We start from the raw sequence: 18,566 nt of genomic DNA, 5'->3' as shown, positions 1-18,566 counted from the left end.
TGTTAAGCTGTTACGTAGTGTGTTGTGTTCATTGTACACTGTATTTGTTTCATGTACATATTTGTAAGATTTATATTAATGGTTTGATTAATGTAAATGTGTTGCATAATGTGTTCATTGTATTATACTATATTCTGTATTGTTGTTCTGTTCACTGTATTTGTTTTATGTACATATGTATTGATTAATGTAAAGGTGTAACATAAAGTTTTCATTAATTAATATAATGTAAATGTGTTGCATAATATGTTCATTATATTATACTATATTCTGTATTGTTGCTCATTCACTGTATTTGTTTCATGTACATATGTATTGATTAATGTAAAGGTGTAACATAAAGTTTTCATTAATTAATATAATAAACAATAAGAGAAAATAACTGGCCTTTGACGGCTTTGTTACAAACACGTGTAGTGGGTGTGGAGTTTGGGGGCACATCATTCAATCAAAGCCGTGGAGGTTTAATTGTATTTATTGACGCAGGTTGGAATAAAACAACGACTATGGACTTGCGTCCACTAGACGGTCTTGGCAAATGCAAGCGTGGTCAGTAATTTCATAATGAAATTAACAGGTACATTTGAATGACCAATGAAAATCTTGCAACAGTTCAATTCTAAATAACGATTGGACATGACCACAATTGCCCGAGCTTTCATGGGTGAACGAACACTGGCGAGTGGACGAAATTCACACAAAGAAGTAAATGTATGTTATATGAAAAGGGAGATTACAAATTGACCTGTACTACACACGCTTACACGTTAAAGAGCGCCTTCTTGATTGTTCACACATGTAGGCAAGTTTTTAGCTGAAGTTGTCATTTTTATATAAAAATGTTAAAAAGATAACAAATTTCGTTATATTTATTGCTTCCTTGCTTTGATAATAAAATTAAGGGCGAACGGACCCAGGGCGAACAGGTTTTAGGGCAAACAGGATTTAGGGCGAACAGAAATTCGGGCGAACGGACCCGGATTCCGTTGCGACCTAAATATTAAGTTCCAGCAACGATCGTAAAACGTTTGATGCCAACTGGGAATATTGTCACCAGCGCTTGCGTGAGTGAAAAGGTGTACATGATCTCTTTTACTAAGAACATATTTCCTGGTATTAATCTGAAAATAATCTTTATTTGTAGGGAGTGCTTTTGATTTTTGTTGCATACGTTAGTAGTAATACATGCATAACCTAGTCCAAATAATTAGACGTAAGCTACCCCGCTTAGTAAATCGACCTCATATTTATAGGAGTAATGCATAACCGTACTCTAATTTCTTTAATGAGTAGTTATTGCTTAAAAAATCAATATTCCATGCATTTTGTGTACGAATCGTCTTTTCACGAGCACACATTAGGCATATATTAACCTTCACAGTGCGGTATAGGTTTAGACAAAGTTTACACAGTCACTGTCGCAAAATGAAAACGCATATGTGTTTTCGTAAAAATTATTTTTAATTCACTAGCATATAGTCCTTACAATTAAAAATTTATGAAGATGAACGGTGGTAGAGTTTTCAGAGCAGATTTAATTATCGTTGTTATTTGTTTTCTTTTCTATTCATTCTGAAACGTCAACGATTTGAATTGGGAATTCGGACTAAAATAAATAATAAATTTTACCGACTTTGATTATAAAATTCACGGCTTTAAAGTAGACTTATAAGACTCCCATGGGACTAGCACGTGCGACACTTTGAACTGGCGAATTCATATCTCACGAAGCAAATGTAGGACGCAACTTGACCTTCAGAAGTGGTCGCCGGAAGTTTCACATCGCCGTTCGTTGGGTTAATAAGTTCGCCGCAATCTGTAATAACGTACACATACCACGCTTTTTGTTCTGTATTGTTTATTAAAATATGAGCTTGTTTTTATGCGTTGCTGTCTTAATAGTGTTTTATGGAGTAGTAACATTTTTTATACCGGTACGTAAAAATGGGATATGCACTGCAGCATGGCAATACACAATAATTGTACAGCTTCTTTAAAACATAAGCGATCAATATGTTTCAATTATGATCCTCTTCCACTTAGAATATGACTATATTACCTTGACCTTATTAAATATGAACAATTTCCCCGTGATGGCTTACTTTATACTGTCAAGCACTGGAAAAGTCGAGCGCGCTGTCCTCTGACAGCTCTTGTTTGTTTTCTTAAGATGTGAAGATCTATGAGACAACTATAGTAGAGTGTGTACACCTATAGTTATGTAAATTGGCAGAGATTCTGGACTATAGGTCTATATGAGGGCCCTTTTCATTTGGTCAAATATTGCTGGTATATATACATTAGAGCCTTGTCGTTGAGATTTGATATAATACAGGCCATTTATAGCGTCTTGATTGGGGTGCTTTTATTATTTGCCATCGTTGGTATGATATATGTATTGCCTATGAACATATTTTTATAAATATTTCTCTTTAATAATTGTCCTTAATGGTGACCTCTAAGTATGGAATAAGACCCAAGAGTTTGAAGATTTACAGGTTACTTATGAATTGTAATGTTACTGAACAAATTGTTCAACAACATGAATAATATTTTTGTAGGGGAAACATGCAAAATTAGACCCAACAATCAAATGTTTATAGAATATCACAGTTTTAAGAAAACTATTTAAATCTTCTTAGATTTTGGTCTTATATATGGTTGAATAGGCCTGTTGTTAGATTGTGTTTTGTTGGGTCGAGTGGTGGACTTTGGAGGTGGAGGGGGGGACATGGTGGGTGGACGGACAGACTTGGGGGGTGGCGGAGTCAACAGTGGTTTCTGGTCAAAAACTTTCGTTGGCATTGACCAATCTCGATTTCACTTGTTGAATATCCTTGTTGTTATATTATGCTACGGTGTGTGGAGGGGTGGATTTTGGGCTGGCAGAGTCAACAGTGGTTTGTGGTTAATAACTTCGTTGGCATTGACCAATCTTAATTTCACTTAAGATAGAGCAAGCTTGCATGGCGACTTAATAAAGGGCAAGCTTGCATGGAGACTTACCATAGGGCAAGCTTGCATGGAGACTTAAGATAGGGCAAGCTTGCATGGAGACTTAAGAAAGGGCAAGCTTGCATGGAGACTTACCATAGGGCAAGCTTGCATGGAGACTTAAGATAGGGCAAGATTGCATGGAGACTTAACGAGGGTTTGTATGTAAGACGTATTGGGTCAAGATGAAGGATTCTGTTTCTAAAAATAAAAAAACAGCAAACAGGTGTTTTGTTGCTTATTCAATAATGTTCTTGATGAAACTAAGGATATAGCAAGCTTGAAATGAGACCTAAGGCACTTTCACTAAAAATAGAAAAAGCAACAGCTCAGTAATTTCAAGTTTTGATAGGGGTTTTGCAAGGTAATTTGTTATGTAGGTAGCCTACATGCAGATGGAATTTTGTTGCCAGTAATGTCAAGGTCACTGTTACAAGAATTGAAGACCAGTGGCAATTTGAAATATGCTGAAATCAATGGTTATTTAATTTCAATAAAATGTGACAAAGTACAAAAAGTTGCAAATACCAGCCATCATTGGAAAATACGCTCCTGTTGTTTCCTTTTATACAAAATTCTGGGGTTAAAATGAAACTCTGCCATTTATGTTTCCAGCGGGCCCAGTCATCAGGGGATGATCTTGATATATCAGACCAGTGTGAAACCAACGAAGGTCTGTATCTGAGGGTCAAGTCACAGAGATTGTTTTTGTCTGAGGGCTCTGATGCAAGAATTTGGTGTATGCAAAGGCTCTATGGGAGAAAATTTGTGTAATAGAGGTTTCCTGTGGTAGTTATTTATTTGGTGTTAATAAGGACCCTCAGGACTTGCATTGGGTGTAAATGAGGGCCGTAAGGGAGTGATATGTTGTAAATTAGGCCCTATTAGAGTGCCTAGTGGCCAAGATTTGGCACCCTTAAGGTCATAGTGGCCAAGATTAGGTATACATGAGGGCCTAATGACAGTAATATGGTAAACATCGTGGCAATATGTCCGAGTGGCCAAATATTGGGGTACATGAGTGCCCAGCGACTGAGATTTGATATACACAAGAGCTTAGTTGCCAACATTTGGTATACATGAGGGCATAGAGGCCGGGATCTCCAGCACATTGGACTGAGTGGCAGAAAGTTTGTACGCTTTAGGGCCAAGAGAAAGAGATTTGGTCTCCATAAAGACTCAATGGCAGGAATTTGATGGACAGTAGTGCTGAGTGGCAGAAATTTTATATACATCAAAGCCCAGTGAAAAAGAGTTGATACATATGTATACAGGCAGGTATAACATTTTGTCAATATGAATGATGCAGTTGTATAATTGTGTAGTTGTCTTGAACACTTATTACTGTTCAAAATTATTAAATGCAAAAAATAATAATATCCAACTTAATGGTGATTCTGAGTGTTAAATAATTCTTTCATTTGACAGTTTATACTAAGTGATATGTTCTATCCAACTATTCTTTACTTGAAGTGTGTTGAACTTTTATTTATTTAGAGAATCCATATCAACCCACCAATCTCTGCACCCCACTGCGGCGCGATCTGATTGGACATCACAGTGTTGTGATTGCTGCTGATTGGTTGAACTTCGGTGGTCAGGTGATAACCGCATCATGGGATAGAACTGCAATCTTGTTTGACGCAGAAACGGGGATAACCTTGACTGTTCTCAAAGGTAAGTCCAGACTGGACGTACAACTTTTCCTTAGTCTTTAAAGATGCTTATTTACAGATGCTTATTACTTAAATGCAATCTACTAAAATGTATTTTCCAAAAAAGACTTAACTATTTGAAATATATGTATATAATATACATTCTAACCTTTAAACTATACTATAAAGAAAAAAAATGAATAAAAAAAATAGATCAATGAAAATATCTTCCATTATTAAGCTTTACAATGCTTAACAGGCTGATATTTGATAGGCAATATTCAAACCTCACTCTTTTAAAACAATGCTTAACAGGCTGATATTTGATAGGCAATATTAAAACCTCACTCTTTTAAAACAATGCTTAACAGGCTGATATTTGATAGACAATATTTAAGCCTCACTATTTTAAAACAATGCGTAACAGGCTGATATTTGAAAGGCAATATTTAAACCTCACTCTTTTAAAACAATGCTTAACAAGCTGATATTTGATAGGCAATATTTAAGCCTCACTCTTTTAAAACAACGCTTACCAAGCTGATATTTGATAGGCTATATTTGAGCCTCGCTTTTTGAAAACAAGGCTTATTATAGGCTAATATTTGATGAAAATAAGGCTAAATATAGGCTCATATTTGATAGGCTTTATTTTAGCCTCGCTGTATGGAAACAATGGCATATATTGTCTTATATTTGATAGGCTATATTTAATCCTCGCTTTTTGAAAACAAGGCTTAATATAGGCTAATATTTGATGAAAATAAGGATAAATAAAGGCTCATATTTGATAGGCTTTATTTTAGCCTCGCTATACGGAAACAATGGTATATATTGTCTTATATTTGATAGGCTATATTTTAGCCTCACTGAATGAAAAAAACGAGTCTAAATATAGGCTGAGCTTTGATATATTTTAGCCTCGCTCTATGAAAACAAGGCTAAATATAGGCTGATGTGTTATAGGCTATATTGATCCTCACTTTGAAAACAAGGCTTAATATAGGCCTGTATTTGATAGGCTATATTTGAGCTTTTCTTTATGAAAACCAGGCTTAATATAGGCTGATATTTGAATGGCTATATTTGAGCCTCACTCTATGAAAACAAGGCCAAATATAGGCTGATATTTGAATGGCTATACTTGAACATTGCTCTATGAAAACAAGGCTTAATAACGGTCGATAGATGATTGGCTATATTTGAGCCTTGATCTATGAAAAAAAGGCTTAATATAGGCTGAAATTTGAAAGGCTATATTTGAGCCTCGCTCTATGAAAACAAGGCTTATTATAGGCTGATATTTAATACGCTATATTTAAGCCTCGCTCTATGAAAACAAGGCTAAATATAGGCGGATGTTTGATAGGCTTTATTTGAGTCTCGCTTTTTGAAAACAAGGCTTAATGTAGGCTGATATTTGAAAGGCTATATTTGAGCCTCGCTCTATGAAAACAAGGCTAAATATAGGCTTCTGTTTGATAGGCTATATTTGAGTTTCGCTCTTTGAAAACAAGGCTTTATGTAGGCTGATATTTGAAAAGCAATATTTGAGCCTCACTCTATGAAAACAAGGTTAAATGTAGGCTGATATCTGATAGGCTATATTTGAGTCTCGGTCTTTGCAAACAAGGCTTAATATCGGCTAATATTTGATAGGCTATATTTGAGTCTCGCTCTTTGAAAACAAGGCTTAATGTAGGCTAATATCTGATAGGCTATATTTGAGCCTCGCTCTTTGAAAACAAGGCTATATATAGCAGGGCGTTTTTTCCTGACTTTGTGAAGCGGCCCTGGCCCCCTTATTTTGTGAAAAAATGAATCGCGAACTTTTCAAAATTGTGAAAAAATGAGTTGCAATTTTTTCAAAATTGTGACAAATTGAGTCGCGAAACTTTCAAAATTGTGAAAAATTGAGTCGCGAACTTCTTAAAATTGTGAAAAACCGAGTCGTGAAATTATTAAAATTGTGAAAAATGGCCCATTTTGTAAAAATTCACGGCCATGTTAGGTTTGTGAATTGTCCTTTTCAAAATTGTGAAATGTCCTTCCACGGCCACTCATAAAGAAGGAAAAAAAGCCCTGTATAGGCTGATGTTTGATAGGCTATATTTGAGCCTCGCTCTATGAAAACAAGGCTAAATATAGGCTGATAATTGAAAGGCAATATTTGAGCCTCGCTCTATGAAAACAAGGCTTAATGTAGGCTGATATTTGATAGGCTATATTTGAGTCTCGCTCTTTGAAAACAAGGCTTAATATATAGAGAATAACAGGTAACTGCCTGATCGTTTTGTAATATATCAGGCGAGGCTTAGAATAAAATAACAGCGAGGCTTGCAGAATTGAATGGTGTTTTTATTAGAATTTGGAATATATACTGCGCGTTTGGTTTACTGTGGTGGTGGTGCGTAGATATTGAGGTTCTGCACGTTAAGTACAGCTCCAAAAACATGTCATTTATTGGATTTTTGCCAAGAAACTGTGCTTGTGAAACTATCGGGTGGGTGAGGAGAGAAATGTTCATTTCGGAAGTGTATGTAGAAGTGCATGAAACAAATGGAGTTGCAGTAGAACATGTTGCCAAAAGGTGTGAACATCTTTTATGTGTTTGTTCGGAAATTTCACTGTTATTGGTTATTGACTGTACGTTTATGTGTCCTGTTAAATGCATGATTTTGGTGGGTGCGATATTAGAATCCCTTAGTTTTTGAACATGGTGTTTCTACTCTAGCAGAATGATTACTTATGTTTTTTGTTTTTTTTCAAAACCGGCCTCGATGGCCATAGTTTTCAATATCTTGGCATTTTTTCAGCAAGTTTCTGCCGTGATTAAACAGTGATTACAAATACATTTTCCTTGTTTTTTTTTTAGATTTTTCTGCTTTGCTTTCAGGCAGTCAGGTGTGAAGGAAAATTCTGGATCACTGCTCCGTCTGACATGTTTTCACTGTTCTCAGTTTTTTTTTATTTTGTTTCAGTACTAGTATTAGGAATTCTAAATGACTTTTATTTTAATAGACATTTGCATTCGTGCTTTTATCAAATGGTTAAACACACTCGCATTTATTGCAAACTGATTGGCAAAGTCTTCCTCAGACATCCTCCATTAAACCGTCCCAGAACGCTTAGGCCTAGGATCATGAAACTGCATAGGTAATTGATCATGACTCGCATATGACCCCTATTGATTTTGAGGTCACTAGGTCAAAGGTCAAGGTCACTGTGACCCGAAATAGTAAAATGTTTTCCGGATGATAATTCAAGAACGCTTATGCCCATGATCATGAAACTTGATAGGTAGATTGATCATGACTAGCAGATGACCCCTATTAATTTTCAGGTCACTAGGTCAAAGGTCAAGGTCACGGTGACCCGAAATAGTAAAATGGTTTCCGGGTGATAACTCAAGAACGCTTATTCCTATGATCATGAAAATTGATAGGTAGATTGTTCATGACTAGCAGATGACCCCTATTGATTTTCAGGTCACTAGGTCAAAGGTCAAGGTCATGGTGACCCGAAATAGTAAAATGGTTTCCGGATGATAACTCTAGAACGCTTATGCCTAGGATCATGAAACTTGATAGGTACATTGATCATGACTCGCAGATGACCCCTATTGATTTTCATGTCACTAGGTCAAAGGTCAAGGTCACAGTGACACAAAAAATATTAACAAAATGGCTGTCACTACAACTTAGAGCCAATATGGGGGGCATGCATGTTTTACAAACAGCCCTTGTTGTATTTATATATGTTTTTTATGTTAAAGTCCTTATTTTCAAAAGAAATTAGCTTTTAATGAGCCTTTGCAAACACAATTTATGTGGCAAAATTTGCTAACTGTAGAAGACGACAAATGTAACGTTAATAATAATTTATGATTAAAAATTATTTCATTATTTAATGCTTATTTCATTGGGTTTTATTGTGAAGTGTGTTACTTTTTTATGTTTTTCTATTTTTACTGCTTTTTTATTGTTTGTTTTATTTGTTTGGTCTGTTTATATTGAGTGTCGAACTTTTGACATAACCTTTTACCTTTGCTGTTTGCATATGAATGCGTGTCAAAAAAAGTTGTCCGTTTGTTACATGAAGTCATCAGCATGTACTTATTCATTCTTAATATTTGTAAAATACGTTTTTTTTCTTCTGTTTTTGTTGCTGTTTGTGGATTAAATGTAATATCAATGTGGTGGTATGATAAAGGCTGATATTTGAAAGACTGATATCTGAGTCTCGCTCAGGGGCAACGGGGCTAAATGCATGTGCATAAAGTGTGGTCCTAGATTGGCCTGTGCAGTCCACACAGGCTAATCAGGGACGTAACTTTCCATTTACAAATAGAAATCAAATCTAGGTGGAAAGGATCATCTCTTATTAGCCTGTGTTGGCTGCACAGGCTAATCTTGGATGACACTTGAAACACTTTAAGTAGAGTTTTCTCAGAGCGAGGGTCATTTAGTTCTTACTTTCCCATACTTTGTTTGTTGAAAATCAATCTTTTTGACACTTTATTTTTATTCCTAGTTTTCAAACAATTTATTATTCGGTTGACTTTTTTATCAGTGCTTTGTTTTTATTTCTTCAACCTTCTTTTTGAAGATGTTACGTAAATCAAGACTTATGGATTGATGAAGATGGTTTGAGTGATTAGGAAGATTCTTGTGATGGTTATGATGGAGATTATAGTAGTGAGCGTTGTGTTTGAGATGATGATTGTGATAATGACACAAATACTGTTTTCAATTCGAATTTTAATTTCTGATATACCTTTCATTAATAATTGATATTTGTCCACTTTTGTTTAATATCCCCATCCATATCCCCAGGCAAGCATCATAACTTTAATAATAATAATTAAAAATGATCAACATCATTTGATTGGTTATTCTAGACCAGTAACAACGACAGCCTTTGCTGAGAATGAGAAGGTGGTTTCGGGCAGTGATGATCGTACCGTGAAAGTCTGGGATATGAAGAGCATGCGGTCACCCATAGCCAGCATCCGTACGGACTCATGTGTGAACAGGTTAGCGTAAATTAAGCCTTTTTCAGGGAAAACTGATCTTAATTTATGTGCGTAAAGTGTATTTCAAGGTTAGCCTGTGCTGTCTGCACAGGCTAATCAGGGACGGCGTTTTTCAGCTGTTATGGTATGTTTTTGTTTTAAGGAATTATCTTCTTAACAACAATCCAGTTTAGGCGGAAAGTTGTAGTCACAGATTAGCCTGTGTGGTAGGTGCCACCTTAGTTTGTGAAATTTGTCACTTTTATTAGCTCACCTGAGCACAACGAGCTCATGGTGAGCTTTTGTGATCGCTTTTTGTCCGTCGTGCGTCGTCCGTCGTGCGTCGTCCGTCGTCAACATTTTGCCTTGTGAACACTCTAGAGGTCACATTTATTGTCTGATCTTCATAAAATTTGCTCAGAACATGTGTACTATTGATACCTCAACAGAGTTCGAAACTGGGTCATGCTGGGTCAAAAACTAGGTCACTAGGTAAAAAAAAAGAAAAACCTTGTGAACATTGTGACGTTTCACATTTGATGCCCAATCTTCATGTAACTTTTTCAAAATGTTTGTCTAAATGATATGTTGGTTGAGTTCAAAATTGGTTTCGGTCCATTGAAAAACATGGCCGCCAGGGGGAGGGGCAGTATTCCTTATATGGCTATAGAGAAACCTTGTGAACACTCTTGAAGTCACAATTTTTGCCCAATCATCATGAAACTTGATCAAAACATTGGTTTTATTGATATCTCGGACGAGTTCGAAAATGGTCTAGATCGGTGAAAAAACATGGCCGTCAGGGGGCGGGGCAGTTTTCCTAATATGGCTATTGTAAAACCTTGTTAACTTTCTAGAGGCCACATTTATTGTCTAATCTTCATGAAATTTGATAGGAAATTGGTCTCAATGATATCTTGGATGAATTCGAAAATTGTTACATTTGCTTGAAAAACATGGCTGCCAAGGGGCCGGGCATTTTTTCTTATATGGCAGCCAGGCTATGTATATGGCTATAGTAAAACTTTGTGAACAGTCTAGAGGCCACATTAATTGTCCGATCTTCATGAAATTTGGTCAGAAGATTGGTATCAATGATATCTTGGATGTGTATGAAAATGGTTTTGGTCTGTTGAAAAATGGGATTGCCAGGGTGTTCACTAGTCATAAAAGGTGGTAAGAACATATTGTTCTAATGACATCTTGGGCTGCACAAAACTAGTCAGTTCCTTTGAATCTCAGGTGAGAGACTTTGGGCCTTTCAGGCCCTCTTGTTTAGTTTTACAGTTGTGTTTTGTCTGAGTTTAAAATGTGAAAAAGTTGGCAACACATATTATCGCTATACATTTGTATATGGATTTTGTAGAAGTTATATAAAAAGATGCTTTTATGTTAATGTTAAAAGCGCTTGGTTTGAAAGGAATATATACTTAACTGTGCGCTGTGTATGAACCTAGAGGACTTCCTTGATTTTTTCCAGAGGTATTAAGCGGCATGCTTCAGTCCATGATTTATGATTACCAAATCTTGTATATCGCTCATTTGATTGCGGTGTTTTGTATTTTTATTAGTAAGATATCCAGAAGAAACTATGTTAGTAAAATAAAAAAACAAGACTATTGCCAAGCAATATATGTCTCCTACCGCCTCCACCATTGTCAGATTTTTTAGCTCAGCTGAGCACAACGTTCTCATTGTGAGCTTTTGTGATCGCCTTTGTCCGTCGTCCATTGTGCGGCGTCAACATTTGCCTTGTTAAATCTCTAGAGGCCACATTTATAGTCCAATCTTCATGAATTTTAGTCTGAAGATTGGTCTTAATGAACTTTACTCTTCAGAACAGAATGGATTATGTTAAAAACAAAATCAGTATTAAAATAAATTTTATTAAAAAAAAAAAAAACAGTATTGAAGTATAGGCTTTACCGAGTTTTGTCGGAAAATTTCAGACTGTGTGTTTCTCCGTCATAGAACATGACTTCCATCCCACACGATAACATACACATAAGGCTATTTGACATCAATGGAAACAGAATAGGAATACTTCCGCGGAGCAGCAGAACTGTAAGTAGTGACTGGGATAGAGAGTGGATTCTTACATGTTACTAGTGGTAAAATGATCATCATCATCATTATCATCATCATCATCATCATCACCACCACCACCATCACCAAAATCAACACCACCAACATCGTCGTCATCATCATCATCCTCCTCCTCATCATCACCATCAGTACAATAATGTGATGTCAAACAAATTGTATGTGATCATTTATATATCAATTTTAAAGTCACGCCCACCTAAGAAATTAAAAGGCGTATTACATTGACATCAGGTATAATTACTAAATAATAATTATTTTACCAATGTGATGCACATATATTTTTACTATTTTGGTTTGTTGAATATCCATTCAGAGTGATTATTGCAAACATGTACATTTACTAAATTTTTTGGGTATTGGGGCTTTTAAATTAGGATAACAGCACATAACTACCTTTGAATTCTCATAAAGGCCATCGCTGGTTTGCAGGGCCACTCAAAAATGGTGTGCAGTGTAGCCTGGGCCGAGGGTAATCCAGTGTGTAACCTGTTCTCGTGCGGCTTCGACAGACAGGTCCTGGGTTGGAACATCAATGCTCAGATCAAGGAATGAAAAGAGTCAGCCATGGGTCATTATGAAGAAACATTCGAGATCTTTTGGACATCTTAGCTTAATGCATGTATATAAAGTTTCGTCCCAGTTCAGCCATTGAAGTCCCCCTTAAAAAATTGTGATAAAAGTTTTAAGAGTCGTCCCTGTTTAACCTGTATGGACTTCGCAGTCTAATATGGTACGATACATAATGCACATGCCCAGTTTTCAATGAAAAAGGCCCATATTATCTGATTAAATAAAATTGTTCTTGTTCTTTATACATTTTAGTCCATGCTTACATGGAAGAGTGTGTGTTGAATACCAAACTATGAAATGAATTGTTTTCTGTCATTGTTTGTAACCAAATTATAGGTAGTAAATAACTAATATTTTTAGAGTTTTGTTGTCAATTTTAAATGTTAATGTTATAGGTATTGAGTTGTATAAAATGTATAAATACATAACAGTGTTAATCAGTAATGATGGTGGATATTATATTGAATTGTTAATAATAATGTTATTAGTTCGTTTGAAAAAATTTATTGCAAATGCCAGAAACAAATATTGAATGTGAGGAATAACATTTTATGCACAAATATATTCGAGTACTGCATGATTAATACATAGAAAATACTGATTAAATTTGTTAAGCAAAGCTCAGTACAACTCAAGCACCAGTCTAAGTTCAAACTTATTTATTTAAGCTGGATTGAATCCAAAGCCTAAAGCTTATATAAAACGCCATCAAGGATGTTTTCTGGGTATAACCAGTACATGTTGTCTTTGGAAAAGGCCTGAAGAATGCTCCCACAATGGGGATCAAACACGTGAGCCTTGTCGAGTGGTTCAGGTTTCAGTGCCATAATGCCGAGCCAATAATCTCATCTCTAGTCAATCCCTACCTGGTATTTTATTTATCCCATCATTTTGAAACGTCCTGTCTTTTAATTATTATGTTGATTTATTAAAAAAGCCAATCCATACAACTGCAAATATGACCTTAAGGTGTCTGAATTTGTCTGCTAGGTCCAACATTTTCATCCTTTGTCTGTACTTAATCTGACTTGGTGTTTGTTTAAATACTCTTTATTTGTGCAATATGGAATCGTTGCTTGTTGTATTAGTTTCCAGTGGTGTCGCAATATCAATTGTTTGTTTTACCCATTCCCAGCTATCCCAGAATAGTGCTGACTAATGCCAAATAAAAAAGATAATTACCGGTATTGCATCCATATTTGATGTTAATCATGGATGCTGATTAATACAGTTATGAATTTCATTTGTGAATATTTTCGCGGATGGAAAATGTATGTAAGTGTATATAATATACTTTATAAAGATAATAAATTTATACATGTGATATATATGTATTTAGCTTATATTGTATTTGCTTTCTGTTGATCAATTTCACATGTTCGTTGTTTATAAAACCAGAGACGTATGTTATCTACGTCTCTGATAATACCTGTAATGCGTTCAATGTATGAAATTACATGTATATTTGTTAAGTAAATCAATGATTTTTTTAGCACAAGTGTATTTGTTTTCATGCAAATTGCATCTAATCTTATCATAATTAAATATCATGGATTTATATGAAGTTTTCAAGATTTCTCAAGAAAGAAAACATGATTAAAACGAATCGCTTTGCGACGATGGCCCACTATTTTGCATAGCTGATGTCACGTGATCGATAAATCTGCTATAAACTGGTTTAAAGTCGTGGCAGGGAATGCGAATATGAGCCTGGTTCTGGGAATGTTGGACCAAATGCATTTGTGCAAAATGTCATCTCAGATTAGCTTGTGCAGTTTGCACAGGCTAATCAGAGACAACACTTTTCACCTAAACTGGATTTTTCGTTAAGAAGAGACTTCCTTTAAACCAAACATTCCATAGAAGCGGAAAGTGTCGTCCCTAATTAGCCTGTGTGGACTGCACATGCTTACCTTTGGAAGAATCTTTACGCACATGCATTAAGCCCAAAGTTCCCAGAGATAGTCTCATTAAGTGACAACTGCTCGCGATAACTGGTGTCCAAATATAAAAGGAAACATATTCCTTAAATGTTTGAATTTGTTTTTTGGTTTCTCAATATATAGTGTTTCCAAATACTCAAGCGTGCAATCTATTTAGATGCTAGCAATTTATAAGTTGTAGTGTCCAACACTATGCTAATCAATTGATATAATTCAACTTTGCATTTACAGAAAACAGCACGAATTTCTTGTAATTTGTATGTATTGACGAAATGATAATATCAATAATGCTTTCATAGATTCAAACACAATTACTAAGCGTTTAATAATAATTGTATTGCACACATAATTATATTGTTAGATGAAAATATTTTCGTATGTACAACACACATAACGCAATAAACATGCCCACATTTAATATTGAAAATGAATGCATAGAATTCATTCGGGCATGGTTGTAAGTATGACAACTGCAAAACACCGGTGCTATGCTGCTGTTGCTATGGGGATTTTTGCTGTCATCAGTTCCTATGGGAAACGCTGGAAAACAGAAGCGAAGCATATGCTTTCAAACATATGATTATCACTGATGTTCAACGAAAAAAACGTTTTCGTAAAGTGCTCATTTACAACTCAATAATATGTTCCGAATAAGAGCACAGTCCAGCAAAACATAATTCTCACTTTACTTGCTTAGATATGTATATAAAAACTGTGTAAATCGAATTTAAATCGGTTAGACTGAAAAAAACACATATAATTTACGGTTTATATTGTACAACTTCTGCTTTGTATCCTTCGATTAGTTAAACAATTAATAAGCTTACACATTTTAAACGCAACAACCATAAAATCTACGTTCGCACCTTGTCTAGTTAAGTCTGGCTCGTTCGCTTCAACATATGTCGCCGAAAGTGACGTAACCGGAAATGAGTCGGGACGCTGTCGGTCCGTCGGCCACGCCCCACTACCGCTGCCCCCACCAGATCCCCCCAAGCATTCCACCCCACCCCCACCTCTATCACTACCGCTTTTGCTTCTAGAGGTCACGTGTTCGAAGCTAAAGAAGGCACATTTTTTTGCTATTTTGTTGCTTTGTTATTATTATAAATATTCAAAACTATTCCATATATTACAGTTTTATAAAGAAAGTTTTAAAAGATATTTGTTAAAAACACATACATATGTGAACAAATATCTTTAAAGAACTCTTTAATGTCGTTCATGTGACAAAAATCCTTGCAGGAAGTTACCTGGTTACCTCCTCATCGGTATCATTGACAATCATTTCAGACCGGGAAGGATTATCAATTTGGATCTCAATTTTTTTTATTTCATAAAAACTAATTCAATTAAAATAGTCTATTAAAATATTTCGTTTACAGTGATTTTTTTTTTATAGAAAATAACAATTTAATTATCGATATATTAAAGGATTTAAAACTAATATATGAATCGATCATCATCACGTCGTAATTAAATAGCAATCAAACAAGATACCATAATCTCTTTTATATTTTATTTTGAACAACATTTTTTTCTGACTAATGTTAGTTAACACGTGTGTATTATTTGATTAAATTCGACCGAAGTATCAGTTTCAATCACGGTGGTGAGCTTTTCAATCGGTAAAAATTCATGCCATATGCTTTGGTCGCTCCAAGTCTAATATTATATTTTGTTGTTTAATTGTGTTGTATTTTTGCCTTGTATTGTATAAGTAAATAGGACACTTGCCTTACATAAAAGACCGATACTGTTTCTACGGTTTCACTTTTTTTGTATTTAAAATGGCGGCAGCGACTTTGTGCTTTATGCTTGTCATAAATTGAGCGTCGTTCTGGGAAAACTAGACCTAACGTATGTGTATAAAGAATCGTCCCGGATTAGCCTGTGCAGAACAATTTCATACACGCGAAAAGTGTCGCGCCTGATAAGTCTGTGCGGACTGCATAGTCTATGCTTGGACGACGCACATATATTAAGCTCAATTTTCATAGAATGTGACCCAGTTCAAATTTTGGCATGGATGATGCATCGTACCTCGTAGAACAGTATTTAAGAATGATAAGATATCATACATTGTTTAAAAAACGTAATCTTCTTGTATATCAGATGGGCGAACTAACGGACGATTCGATTCTAGTATGCCCTCTTTTTGGGACAGAAAATCCATAGAAAAAGCATGTCTTTGCTTAAAAAATGGCAGTCTACCGATATAAAACCTATTTAAACACTGTACAGTACATATATATACTTGCGACAAAAGTCGATAATCCGGTTTTCTTAAAAAAATAGGTAGGACTTAAAAATCGAATAACTAATATATCTAGCTGTGTTAATTGAATATTTAAGATAAAACATATAAAATGGAAATTCCACTAATAATTTCAAATTCCATCACCACCACCACCACAACCGCCACAATAACTACTACTATTACTACTACTACTATAATTGCTACTACTACTACTACTACTACTACTACTACTACTACTACTACTACTACTACTACTACTACTACTACTACTACTACTACTACTACTACTACTACTGATACTACTACTACTACTACTACTACTACTACTACTACTACTAATACTGCTGCTGCTACTACTACTAAAACTACTACTACTACTACTACTACTACTACTACTACTACTACTACTACTACTACTACTACTACTACTACTACTACTACTATTACTACTACTTCTACTGCTACTACTACTACTACTTCTACTTCTACTACTACTACTACTACTACTACTATTACTACTACTACTACTTCTACTACTACTACTACTACTACTACTACTACTACTACTACTACTACTTATACTGCTACTTCTACTACTACTTCTACAACTACTACTGCTGCTGCTGCTGCTGCTGCTACTACTACTACTACTACTACTACTACTACTACTACTACTACTACTACTACTACTACTACCACTACTACTACTACTACTACTACTACTACTACTTCTACTACTACTACTACTACTACTACTACTACTACTACTACTTCTACTACTACTACTATTACTACTGCTGCTGCTACTACTACTAAAACTACTACTACTACTACTACTACTACTACTACTACTACTACTACTACTACTACTACTACTACTACTACTACTACTACTACTACTACTACTACTACTATTACTACCACTACGACTACTACTACTATACTACTACTACTACAACTACTTCTACTACAACTACTACTACTACTACTACTACTAATAATAATAATAATAATAATACTTCTACTACTACTACTGCTACTACTACTACCACTTCTACTACTACTACTACTACTCTTTCTACTACTTGTTCTAATAGTACCAATAATAGTAGTAGTAGTTATTTTATCGATATTTAAAATGTACAAGAAATATAAAATAAATTGAAGCAACGTTTGCATTCAATTGATCAATGTTTTTAATTTTTACATATGTAAACATGTACATACACATTGATTTAAGCGTACATAGAACCCAATGATCTAATTAAGAAGAATAACAATACCGTGTGATCGAGACATATAAAAGTATCGAAATAAAACAAAACACACACACACACTTTCTTTCTTTAATTGCTAATATGTGAAGCTGTTATACTATGCATGCAAACACATTTAAATATTGAGTACATGTCATGGCATCTTGAGGCTTTTATTAAAAATATTCTTATTTCGGTATCGCTTTCCTTTTAGATTTTCCAACGATTTTAAAAGGCACATAAACAATTTTCTGGAATGTATATTTGCATAATTATAAATCTCGAAATATCTTAATGGGGTTTAGGTAGAAATGTTCGAAAGGTATTTACATATACCTAAATAGATTTAACATTCTCGGTTTTTCGAAATCCAAAAATACCCCCTCCCACATTTTTATGGAACCTTTTAAATAACTATTATGACAATTTTGCCTATAGGTACATAACATATATGTCGGTCATAGCAATTTCAACGCTATTACGTTTTTGTCAACCAGCAAGAAGTATTGAATGGAATGAAGGTAATGCATGCTTATACATGTGCATTTAATTTTACCTGGATATCGCCATTATGTTCTCTTATGAGGAATTTAATGTTATGTATTGAACCCTTTATTTATGGGACATGCTCACAGGTTTTTGTATGTTCATCATTTATAGCCTGAACGTGACAATTTAAAGGAATTTCATTAATCATTTAATACGCAGTACAAGAAAAGCATATTGAGGGAGTTCAATGATGCTTCCTCTCGGCTTTAATATCTTGCC

General features: G+C 35.0%; 1 protein-coding gene across 4 annotated transcripts; it reads left to right on the top strand.

Moving 5' to 3' along the window:
• The first annotated feature begins 995 nt into the window (after window positions 1-995).
• Window positions 996-13,661, top strand: LOC127859427 (WD repeat-containing protein 37-like). Of its 4 annotated transcripts, none has more exons than XR_008039380.1 (5): window positions 3,466-3,667; window positions 4,492-4,671; window positions 9,550-9,684; window positions 11,613-11,727; window positions 12,199-13,661. XR_008039380.1 is itself a non-coding variant. In XM_052396795.1 (4 exons), exons 1-4 carry the CDS (start codon window positions 1,032-1,034, stop codon window positions 7,557-7,559), a joined length of 285 nt encoding a protein of 94 aa, XP_052252755.1. In that variant the 5' UTR covers window positions 996-1,031; the 3' UTR covers window positions 7,560-7,765. The 4 variants fall into 4 exon arrangements, 2 of the variants coding, with proteins under 2 accessions (XP_052252755.1, XP_052252754.1); XR_008039381.1 differs by having other exon boundaries at window positions 12,181-13,661; XM_052396795.1 differs by lacking the exons at window positions 9,550-9,684; window positions 11,613-11,727; window positions 12,199-13,661 and adding exons at window positions 996-1,064; window positions 7,546-7,765 and having other exon boundaries at window positions 3,610-3,667.
• Window positions 13,662-18,566: the final 4,905 nt, after the last annotated feature.

Source organism: Dreissena polymorpha, chromosome 15, assembly GCF_020536995.1.
Source record: "Dreissena polymorpha isolate Duluth1 chromosome 15, UMN_Dpol_1.0, whole genome shotgun sequence".
Lineage (NCBI taxonomy): Eukaryota > Metazoa > Mollusca > Bivalvia > Myida > Dreissenidae > Dreissena > Dreissena polymorpha.
Note: the sequence above shows the minus strand (reverse complement) of the source record. Positions and strands in the feature narration are given on the sequence as shown.

Bases quoted from the DNA above. Each gene is read 5' to 3' on its own strand.
- LOC127859427 (XM_052396794.1), top strand. From the start codon at position 1,032: ATGCCAACTGGGAATATTGTCACCAGCGCTTGCGTGAGTGAAAAG. The intron at 1,077-3,609 runs GTGTACATGATC...TTATGTTTCCAG, and splicing joins GCGCTTGCGTGAGTGAAAAG to CGGGCCCAGTCATCAGGGGA. The intron at 3,668-4,491 runs GTCTGTATCTGA...TTATTTATTTAG, and splicing joins CCAGTGTGAAACCAACGAAG to AGAATCCATATCAACCCACC.